Source organism: Helianthus annuus, chromosome 4 (assembly GCF_002127325.2).
Source record: "Helianthus annuus cultivar XRQ/B chromosome 4, HanXRQr2.0-SUNRISE, whole genome shotgun sequence".
NCBI lineage: Eukaryota > Viridiplantae > Streptophyta > Magnoliopsida > Asterales > Asteraceae > Helianthus > Helianthus annuus.
Window position 1 is genome coordinate 5,270,581 of NC_035436.2, and position 12,004 is coordinate 5,282,584.

Below are 12,004 nucleotides of genomic sequence, written 5' to 3' on the forward strand. Positions count from 1 at the left end.
CTATACTTAGTTCCACCGGCTCAGAAGCCGATGGTTGGTCAGCAGTATTTATCAAACAGCAGCTCGAACGACGAGTAGAGACTTTGGAAGCAATAACTTTGGTGAAACCCTTGACATTGGGAACGTTCACATAGCCTGAACCCTCGAACCTATGTTCAGTGCCCCTAACAACAACATCTTCGCCGGTTGTAGCCTCGGCATCTCCAAACACAACATCAGATGTGTCATCGCTCTTGATAAAGTCTAAGGCAAACATAACTGCAACAAATAAAATATAACATAAGAAGAAAATACAAAATATCATACCTTGATCATCTCTCACGAGCACAGGGTCACGACCCGGCTTGTCCCACAACTTGCTAACATCCACCAACACTAAAAGATGTTCGGGAAAGGGACAAAGCCTGGAAGGACACCCCCTAATAAACTTCAACAACCATCTATCTCGTGTTTGAAAGGTTCAAGCTCATTCAAAACAACATAAGGATGCCTCCAAACAAGCCTGAAAGGAACAATGGACTCTGAAATCCAGAAAAATCGGTCCTTCAAAGAACCAAAGGTAGTAACCATTGAGGAAGTCAAACAAACATCAACTTGGGATATCTCAAACGTGACCCAATCGTCGTTCTTGGTTAAACGGAAGAAACACCGAAACAACAACGATGGGTCATACCCTATCATAAAACCTCAAAATGTAAAATCCCAGCAAGACCTTGAGGACGCAACTGAACAAACGACACACGATAATACTCTAAAATATTCAGAACAAAGACTGAAAACGGATGGCACAAGTTGGAAAACTCGAAATGACAACAATAAAGAGCAATTGAACCAGCGGGACACTGATCGATCGATTTATGTAAACCCAGAGCCACCGGATTAAACTTTGGATCGATCCCCCATTATTTACAAAAAGCCTCAACTTCCTCTAGTGAGACAAGAATAACTCACATACATATCTTTGCTAGCACCCAGGAGAGACGATTGAAAGAAAAAATATAGTGAAGTCTAGGCAATTATTATTACGAAAAAGGCAAAAAACTACCATCCATCACATTAACTGTCATTTCAAAATTCAAATCCAAAAAACTTAGACACCTGATAACCTTTCAAGCCTTGAAGCCTTTAAGCAATAAAAATCGTGTACAAAAGTCAGAAGCATTTGAGCTTACACCCCAAATACCTCTGACTTGGGGGGGCTGATGACGGGGGTAGCTCAAACCTTAATGAACCTGATTAGAAACACAACAGCTTAAAAGGTTGAAAGGTTAAAAGGTTCGGAAATAGTCCAACGGTCATGAACAGTAAAAAGACAAGTCAGAGCCTTGTCACATCACCCTCTGCATGTCCAACACTCTCACAACCGTAAAAGAAAGTATGTGCACAGAGAACACGCTTTTACCCGCAGGTCTAAACCCTTCAACCCTCAAATGGGCAAGTCCCTCACTGTAGCCAAGGATCACTGGTCAAAGGCTTCCTCTTATAGAATATTCTTTCCCTATAAATAACAGCCTATTGCCATTCATTCCAGCCATTCCAGATCAACCCAGATCACCCTTGATCTCTGATCTTACTTCTCCTCTCTAGAACCTGCTCCATGCTTGTTCTATTCTCGGCTCACTACAATATTATCTCACTTAACATAGACATTCTGGGTTGAACCCTTCAAGCCAGAATTCAAAGTGAATAATAACAAAGTGATCCGCCTCCACGTGCTACAAACGTGGGGGGACCCCACGACCTGCGTTAGGCTAATCGAAACCTTGAACCCTTTTACCCCTGAGATATCGATACAGGCCTTGGTCTATTATTTATTGTATCAACAATTAATATTCTTATTATTACGGTACAAGCATATCTTACGAATTCATATTTTCTTTAGATAAACAATCTATACCTAAATTTCATGAAAACACTGCTAAAAGATTATAATCCATATTTGTTTGAATTGGATATTTTGATTTGCTAAAAGATTAAATCATAGAAAGAAAACCAAATTGGTTAATTTAAACAACTCCACATTTAATAATGTTATTACCGATCACAGATTAGATGAATGAAACTTTCCAACAATTTGTGTGGACTTTTGAATGTAGGCATGTCATTGATTCAATAGCAACCATCCAACAAGTAAAGATTCATATACAATACTTGAATAGTTATTAATCAACGTAATAAATAAAAATGCAATAGGTAAATATCACTTTTATCATGGAATTGACAAGTTGCAACAAATATAAGGACTAAGGTGATAGAACAATTATGAGAACTAAAAACGAATGCACAATTTCATAGCATTAGAAATATCCGATAACGTACCATCATAAAAAAACTAGCGTTATTCATTATTATAATGTCCTCAAAGTTTTGATATAAAAACTAATTTATCAAGATTTTTAAATCATTTATTACTTTTATTATCTAATATAATTAATTTGTTTCAAATGGTATTCTGGAATCATATATAAGTGAAACTTCTTATAACCCACTTATATTAATAATATAAAATTGCAAAGCTATGTTTACCGTATGTATAATCTATATACCTGGTAACTTATTCTGAGCTATTAAAAATTAAGAATTGCCTTTGGGCTTAGAATAAGACTAAAAAGGTAAACAAGAACCGGTAATAGAACATAGTGTAATTCAACGGTAATAGAACAGAGCGTAATAAGAATCGATAAGACCAAAAATTAAGAATTTAGGTTACAGCAAACCCGATTATCAATTAATATGGTTCAAATATTTCAAGGGTAAATAACATTAAATTAAAATTGATTTGATTAGTTTTTGAATGGATTTAAAATGTGACATTCCCAAAATTTTTATAAAATATATAAAAATTTATGTTATTAAAAGGATGCATCATGGGTAAGTTGACCGATGGAAATATGAGATATTTTGGGCAAACGTAGGAACCATTTAATAATTAAATACATTATATTTGAACCTACTCTGTTTTTTATGAAACTTGGTTCAAATTGTAAATAAAATTATCCTCGTTCTAATGGCATATTCTGCATTTTATAAAACGTCATATTTTAGAAGTCAAACGCGCCAAATAAGTGAAGCAGTTAAATTAATTATAATATATATAATTAATAAAATAGTTAATAAGGAAAATCAAATTATTTGAAAATATATATGTAGTGCACGTTTAAGTGTAACAAATATAATAATAATAATAATAATAATAATAATAATAATAATAATAATAATAATAATAATAATAATAATAATAATAAACTAAAAACTACACGTATGTCAGAAAGTGTGCACGTGTACACTCAAAACAAATCCAACAAATTTGCAAGTTACGTGTTCAAGAGATTCCGTGATCTCTAAGCAAAATGGAAATACATAATAAATAGGCCATTCCATCAGAAGCCTTCAAAATGCTATCTCATTTCTGTCGCCCGTATATCTCTCTCTAAAATTCCTAAATATTTATTCTCACCCCATGTTATTAATAAGAAAGCCTTGTCTCATTTTAAGTGTTTTAACCCTTGACCACTGATACCCTGTCCGACTGACGTAGGGCCCCATAACATATGTTAAGGCTCTGCCTAAATTCGTTGGGGTTCTGTCTCGTGACGTAGGGATAAAGTAGAATTGGGTTACTATATTTAATGTGAGTACACTATTAAATAACCCAGGAGTTAGACCCAAAATATATCAACTCTCCTAAAACACCCCTGACACCCTACATTTCCTAAAATACACCCCTTATGTGAAACCGAACCCGAAATACAATATAGCATTTAAAATAAATTAAAAACAAGAAAAAGTAAGTTGAGGCGGGCCGCGTAGACCCACCCCAATCCTTACGCAGGCGGTATGAAGGTTGATACTTGATTCCTTTGATTTTCTTTAGTTCAGGCGGGCTGCATAAGACCCTTGATTAGTTTACGCGGGTCGCGTGAGATCGGAAGTTGTGGTGCAGCCCGGTGATAACACGTTTCATCATCGTGGCGAGTCTAGTGTTGACCCAGCAAAGCTACAGCGTTGGCCCAGGGTTGACGCGGGCCGCGTAGGCCTTCACCTACATTTACGCGGGCCGCGAGAGGACCAGAAATCAGCACTATATAAAGGAGCCATCGGATCTTCAGTCTGTTCGTCCCATTTTCAATTCTCAATCTCAATTTCTGAATATTAGGCATTATACACGGGCATTATACCCCCTAATTAGCGAAGCTCTGCCTCGTTGTAAGTATCATAACCCCTGGATACGTATTAGATACTCTGCCCGATGGATCTAGGGTTCCGTAACGGCTGTCGTGGTTCTGCCCGACGTAGTCGTTGGAATGCCGTCTCGGGAAGGGTATTACTAATGTTAAAATGGGTTATTATGCTAACGCGTGTGCATTGTTTATTTAATTAGATTATAACCAGGAAGCCACAAAGGAAATACCTATAATAACAATGTGAGTAATCTCCTTTTTGTAAACTGTTTTTACAAAACCTTAACCTTTTTACAATGCAATTTAGCAGTGATTGAGTCTTTGTAATTCTACGATTACTGCCGGTATGTTGGGGTTTTGTATACAAAATGTGAGTAACGTTACCATTGGACGAAGAGTTAGCCAATGTGTAATATGATCAACAAGTCAGGATTGACAGTACTGAATGAGTAATTAGGTAGATATAAACATTGTAATCGCCCTCAATACTGTTTAAATTAAATTAATGTTTCTTGATTAAACTGGGATTCACTCACCAGTATTTCCCACTGACAAGTGTTTTCAAAACGCGTTTCAGGTAACACGATGTGACAGCCAAATTAGTAAAAAGCCAGCTGGAGAGCACTGACGGCTTGGAAAAATGTGGCTATAAAAGTTACCTAAAATACGATGTTTTAAATTCAATAAAGTAGGGTTTATCCCTGTAAATACGTTGTAATAAGAAACTTGGGTTTTACCCATGTGATTATTAAAATAAAATATGGTGGTTTTACTCTGAAAAATATTTTCTAACTACGGTCCTGATGAAATTTCCGCTGCCAAATTAGACAATAACGTGATATCACCGAAACTGGCTCGCGGCCTCCCGTTCCTGGGGATTTGGGATCGGGGCTGTGACATAAAACTTTAGTATTATTGAACTGAGAGAGAAAATTAATGGATGAGTATGAAGTGGTTTGTTCCAATTTCTGTCGTAGGTTTTTACTTTGAGTCTTTAACATTTTTAACAAGATAAGGTTGTTTAATGTGAAAATAAAATACAACCACGTGCCCACACCTCAAAAGTATAACCGCCCCATAATTGGGCCGCCCCCAATTTATTAACTCGTTTGTATTAAACCATCCCATATACACCTTATTGGCCCAAATTTTTCATACGATTAACTTTTGTAAAGGGTTTTTGACACACTTTTTTTTCAACCGCTCCAAAATCATAATTTGAATCGGCCCCTAAAACAATTTTTTTTTACTGGTGTATTAAAAGATACTTCTTGAAATAGGGTTATAGTTTGCTGTGGACTAGAGTCTCAATGGCCATATTTATAAATGCCAAAAACATAATTAATAAATAAAATAAAACAAATCACATGGTACACTTTTAAGAATAGGCTATTTGGAAAACCTTTTAAACTCAAGTATGGATTTCAATGTATTAGGTGTAGAAAGTCGATGATATTACCTTAGAGAATAGGTAGATGTGTGGAGTGGTGCCGGTCTTCGAAGATAAGAAACCAGTCTACACGTGAAAGGATAAAGGAAGACCAAATGATGAATTTGAAAGCTTGAATCGTCAGCAACTCGTGCTGATAACGTGTTGTAAAACAACGACCTACTAGCAATGTATATAAAAAAATGGGAGAATGGGAGATGGATTTCTTATTGATTGATTTCAACATCATATACAAATGTCATTATATATAGGTCCTTACATTAGTACAATAGTAACTAAAGAGATAGGAGTTATAGAGGTGGATAGTCACTACATAATGGATGCACTAAAGGGATAGGAGTTATAGATGTGGATAGTCACCACATAATGGATACATTCATAACAAGGTCATTATTTTGACAAAATAAGATTATGAATAACCAACTAAAAGTTGATACAAGATACTCCGATTCATTTGATAAACAATAGAAACAACTAGACACACGTAACCAAATTACAGTAGTATGGGTGCACCAAAGTATAAGCCAAAGAGCTTGATCAACCGACTAATCTAGAAGCACATCTATAATCAACTGCAAACTCACATTCCAAGCACTTAAAGATCATCTTGTACTGCATCTCGTCACCGCACTCACTGCACTCGCCATCGCTCTCACGCCCTTGAACAAAGGCCAAGCGGTGTGAGTGACCTTTGATCTCAAGCGTTCCTCCAAATTTTACATTGAGAAACTCATAAACACATCTTTCATAATGCTTGTATGTAGCTTGTTCACATTGAACTTGAAGTATTAAGGGCATACAAGCAGCGTGCATAGATTGAGCACATGTTGTGCAATGATAAAACCATTTCCAAGGGTTAAGTTCACCCTCACATATTTCACAAAAGTATTCGCTAATATGGTCCTGTGCTGGTTCATATCTTAAGCTCAAAGGATGTTTATCACACTTGTTCTCAATCACTTTAGGCAATAACAGAGCACATTCTACATGAAAGTAGAAATCACAAGAGGGACAATGAAATCCCGGCTTACAATCCTCCATCACAAGTAAGCACGCGTTGCAAAACCCTTTTGATTGCTTAGCTGCAGGATTTACTATTGAGAGAAGATGACCTGGATGAGCGTCATGTGTAATATCTTTGGGTATGAATGCACAATTGATATCAACATAAAATTCACAGGTTGTACATCCATACGCGAAACCATTGGATGGTAAATCGCATATGGGACAATGAAACACACCAAAGAACTTACTAGAGACTTTCGGAATGAGAGAAAGAGTATGCTCGGGATGCCCTACGTAGTCATGTACTTGAGATGGTAGCTTCGCACACCACTCATGAAGAATAAAACAACATTGTCCATCAGCAAATTGGCAACACATGTAAAATGGTAATGTCGTGACTGGTTTCACACATCCATCACATAACAGTTGAATTCTTTTCTTGGGATCGTGTAGAGAAAGTGTTTGTTTATCAACTGATGATTGCGTGTCGAAAAGGATGAGTGGGTGTTGATGACTAAAATGGTTGAGCATTTTATCATCATGTTTCCTAATCAACTCTTTTCTATTAGACATATGAAACTTCACAAGGTTGTCACCTTCATCTTGAAATGGACAATGGAGCAGATTCGGATGCTCATCTTCTATAAAATTTTTAGAAGTTTTGCCAAGGCCTGATGAATGATATACTTGAAATTAGACAAAGATAATCGTCACACAAACTAATAGAATAAAAAAAGAAGAAGAGATTGCTCACCTGGATGCCGAAAGATGGACATAAATGGCTCTCGCTTTGAAGTGGCACAATCAAAATGCACGTAATATCGGCATTTATCGCATTTGTAAATCCATAAATGAGAATAAAATTCGTCACCACATACTCTACATAGGGGATAGAATTTAGCTTCAATTTCGGAGTACGGAAAGGAATAGGTAAGAGTAAGTGGATGCGGATGAATGAAAATCCCATCCGTATGATTTTGAATTAGTAACTTGGTAGGCAGAAAAGCACAATACAAATTTATCCGAAACCAAGGACAAGCGGTACACTGAAAGAAGACCCCTTCATGTTTATAACCACACGCTACACAAAGTAAGACATCTTTTTGTCCGTACATTCGCTCCAGTTGGTGATCGTGACTAGGGTGGTTTATCTTATGTTCCGACATGGAAAAACAAATTATGTCAATATAATAGTTGCAAACTTCACAATGATACAAATAGTTTTCTCGCTTAAGGTTGCAGATTATACACCTACAGAACCCATAACTATACTTTAAAACCATTGTATGGTCAGGGTGTAGTGGGTGGTTTGTTATGGTATTGGGTAATTCTGCACAAAATTTGTGCAATGAGTAGTCACAAGACTTGCAGGAGTAGTAGCACAAATGAAATGACCAGATCTGTTCCTTACACAGATTGCATTGACGGTCTTCTTCCACAAAATCAACTTCACCTTCAACTTCATCCTCATCGTCATCGTCCGCATTTTCATTTTTAAGATTCGGTTGTTGCAGATGCACAAGGCTGAGTGAATGATGATGTCTATTGTGAACATTCGAGTCCAAAGCAACTACATCCATAATATATTTATGTTACAGTTAATCATTTTTCTAACAATAATATTTTCATACCATGTTAATGATTTCATCATCTAAAGATTCAAATATGAAACACTACCTCAACTACTCCTACATAAATGTATTCTAATATGTTCTGCGCCTAAACTCAACAATAAATGTATGTGATTCCTCGTAAGACCATGTGTAGTGGTCACCCAAGTGATTTGCTCTTTTTTCGCCCCGTGTCCGCCATATCACCTAAGCCATTTCACTTCACTATGTAGTGGTTGACCCACCTCTACATTAATCACTTAATAATTACCTAATGATTATTATTTATATTTTTTATTTATAAATTACACAACAATCTTTAAAACATTATATAAAAAAATAAGTATCAAACCAATATAGAAACTAAAAAGTTTCACTAAACTAGAATTAAAAAGATTACAACCCAACTTAATTAAAGCAATACATAAAAAGTTAATTAAAACAAACGGCTTAATTATGTTTTAGAATAAAAGATTTTAAGAGTGTTTCAGAACAAGTTTGTGTGTTTTAGAATGGTAAATGGGTATATATATACACTTTTAAAAAGTTAATGAAATGGAACAGTTTTTTATTCTGGTAGTTACCATTTGTAACGGTAACTTACCTGGAAAAACATAAAACCACTGTGTGGTCAAAAGCACGAGCCAGAGAGATTATTGTCTAATCATTTGCAACGGTAACTTACCTCGAAAAACACAAAACCACTGTGTGATCAAAAGCACGAGCCAAAGAGCTTTTTGTCCAACCACGAGGCATGGGGCAAGTGTGGCTTGCGTGGTTGGGTCGTGATTTGACCAACTACGTACCACTACAAATGGTCTAACAAAAGTTGATTTTACTTTTTCCATGTTTAAACCATGAATAAAAAATCAAGGTTGTGTGCAAAACAACCACTATTGTATTTTTCTATAATTTTAGACTATGCTTAAAAATGTGATTCATACCATTAAATATTTTTGGTGGTTAATTTGATACTCGATGGTTATAGTGTAAAGGAAAGATAGAAAAATCTAAATTTAACGAGATATTAAACCAAAATATATTTTGGAAAGAGTTAGGCTATAGGGTGTGGGGATCATGGTTGGGACATGATTTGCCACCTAGGAACATGAATGGAAGGCTACACCACCCCCTTAGGGTAGTGGTTTTGAATGGTGGATTAAAGATGAATTACATGGCAGTAACATGGAGGGTCATGATAGTCATGAGGGTCATGACCACACCCTATAGCCTAAAGAGACATGTATTTGAGTAGTGGAATGGGTGTAACACTAATTATATTATAATATTTTGGAAAGAGTAAAGTGACATCCATTTAATTATCCAAAATAGATATCATATATGCTTTCTTATCAACTTCAAGTTTGTTTTTTTATGTGTTTGTGATCAAGTATTAATAAAAACAAGCAAATTCAACCAACTAAAATTAAAAATAGAGATTTCATAATATCTACAGTTAAACACGCCAACCGGACTAATAATAAGTAAGATACCCGATAAATATATTAGATACAAGTTTATATTTTTTTTACTACATCAAGGATTAAAGCTTACTTCGTCTTAATCTTCTATACACTAATTTATCAAATTAACTAACTCACCAAGAGCAAAAATATATAAAATGAAAGAAAAAGAGACATACCAATTGGAAAATCCATCGAATTAATTTCCTCCTCAGAATGATCCATGAGCAAGTTGAATACTAATTTGCAAACAACTAATGCACCATTATAAAGGAAAAAAAAAGAAGAATATCTTTGGTTTCATGGTTTCAAGCAAGGAATGAACCAATTAATAAGAAATCTCATTCTTTTCAAATCCACACTTTATTCCTTCCTCAATATGTTTGTCTTATTCTCTTTCTTTTCATTTTATGTTCACTTTGATTCCTTACTTCCTTACATATTTATGTTATTCTCTTTCTTTTGATTTTATGTTCATTGATGGGTATAGATGGGAGAGTGTATGTAATTTGGGTTGTAGGTACAATTATATTATGTGATTCTCACACTTTTATATTTAATTAAATGGTTTTTATTGAATGAAGTATCTATTTTTAAGTAGGGTATAAAATATTTTTTGTATTCATTAGTTTTTCAATTAATAATTTCATTCATACTTGTCAAGTTACATCAAAAAAGAATGTAGACGGGCAACAAGCTGCGCCGCCACCACTTTTTAACGGAAAATGCTACTCCTACTTAATACCAATAATTATAAAATACTCCTTTTATCCAGGTTTAAACGTGATACCTCCCGAGATGTATGGGAGAATGGCTTTTTATTAGCCAATTTGTGGTGATAAATTTGTAATATATTTACGCTTCTGATTTTGGTCTGAGTAAATGCTTTGAATTTTTTAGATTAGTATATGTAAGTTGGCTAAATCAAAACCACACTTCGAAAATCAGTCTGGTGTGATGAGTTTTAATCCCTTTTTTGTTTTTATTTTTATTTGTTTTTGGTTTGAATGCATACCTCAACGTAAATGAGTTAACAAGAAATCATCATATATATCATAAGCAATGCAACAAAACAATAATAGTAACTATAGACAAATTGAGATTTAAGCCCCAAAGGGTAAGTCTAATGATGTTGGTGATACCAAGTTCAACCCATGGTCATGGGACATCGGTCAGTTAGTGGATCCACAATAGTAACATGTGACACAAAGCGAGTAACACATAGATGCACGTATAGAGAAACAAAAGGATATAACAAGTGACATGTAGCAACACATCGAATTGCATGTTATCAATTAAATAATATATTAAAAATCAACACGAGATACACCCTAAAAAGAGTTAAAGGCAAAAAAGGGAAAAGAGAATCGAATCTACTCACGGTTTGCGTTCCTGCTTAATCTTGCTAAAACACCGCGTGACTTGAGAATTTCTCAAAAGATGAAAAGTCGCCCTAATATATATATATATATATATATATATATATATATATATATATATATATATATATATATATGATACTAAATATCACATAAGAAAAATAACCTAAGTAACATGTAACATAATATATTATTACTTCTAATTTGGGTGAGGTTCGGCTAGAAAATCCAAGTTTCCTAAAAAGTGTAAAAAGTCATAAAACACAATAATTTCAGGCATAAAACACACCTAAAACTCACAAATAATAGAATGAATATTACTAATACACCATATTCAAACTCTAATAGTCCATAAAAACTTCAAACGCACCATCGTATAACTATGAATATAAAACACAAAAATGCTAAACAACATAAAACACAATAATATTTGTCATTCCATAATCGGAGCCTTAACATCTAAAACACAACACAAAACCCACATACATGATGTTTTAGTAATCTTCATCATATTATTTGTGGGTTTTTGATTTGTTTTATGGTTGACATTATGATGTTTTATGACTTTTTACACTTTTTAGGAAATTTGGACTTTCTGACCAACTCCTAGCCTAATTTACTATATACTTATACGATTTTTAATCTTAAAATTCAACAATTTTGCCTATCTATCTTTTGTGACACATTTAATAAAGATAACAATAAAATTCCTATGTGCATAACCAAATTTTGTATCATGATAAATTTAACCTAGACATGACAATTTACACATTATAATTTTATGAGTTTATACCAAATAAAAATCAATTTTTAAATTTTAAGATGTGATGGTAAAAAATATATATACATATTTTTTAGGTTTTGAAAATATCAATTCTATGAAAAATCCATCATAAAAATATAATTGTATCAAAAA

General features: G+C 34.3%; 1 protein-coding gene and 1 long non-coding RNA gene across 2 annotated transcripts; one reads left to right on the plus strand and one right to left on the minus strand.

The window, feature by feature from the left end:
- Positions 1–3,419: 3,419 nt before the first annotated feature.
- LOC110934310 lies at positions 3,420–4,942 on the plus strand. Its single transcript, XR_002588224.2, has 3 exons — positions 3,420–4,206; positions 4,382–4,424; positions 4,759–4,942. It is a non-coding gene; the product is annotated as an uncharacterized LOC110934310 (long non-coding RNA).
- A 1,010-nt stretch (positions 4,943–5,952) lies between these two features.
- Positions 5,953–10,044, minus strand: LOC110935589. Its single transcript, XM_022177961.2, has 3 exons — positions 9,889–10,044; positions 7,391–8,206; positions 5,953–7,307 (listed from the first exon to the last, which is right to left on the minus strand). The coding sequence occupies exons 1-3, from the start codon at positions 9,932–9,934 to the stop codon at positions 6,169–6,171; spliced, it is 2,001 nt and encodes a 666-aa protein (XP_022033653.1). The 5' UTR covers positions 9,935–10,044; the 3' UTR covers positions 5,953–6,168.
- Between the last annotated feature and the right edge of the window lie 1,960 nt (positions 10,045–12,004).

Excerpts from the sequence above, each read along its gene's own strand:
- LOC110935589 (XM_022177961.2), bottom strand. The coding sequence starts at position 9,934 with ATGGATCATTCTGAGGAGGAAATTAATTCGATGGATTTTCCAATTG. Across the intron at positions 8,207-9,888 it reads TTCGATGGATTTTCCAATTG|TTGCTTTGGACTCGAATGTT; the intron begins GTATGTCTCTTT and ends TTATGGATGTAG. Across the intron at positions 7,308-7,390 it reads GTCCATCTTTCGGCATCCAG|GCCTTGGCAAAACTTCTAAA; the intron begins GTGAGCAATCTC and ends ATCATTCATCAG.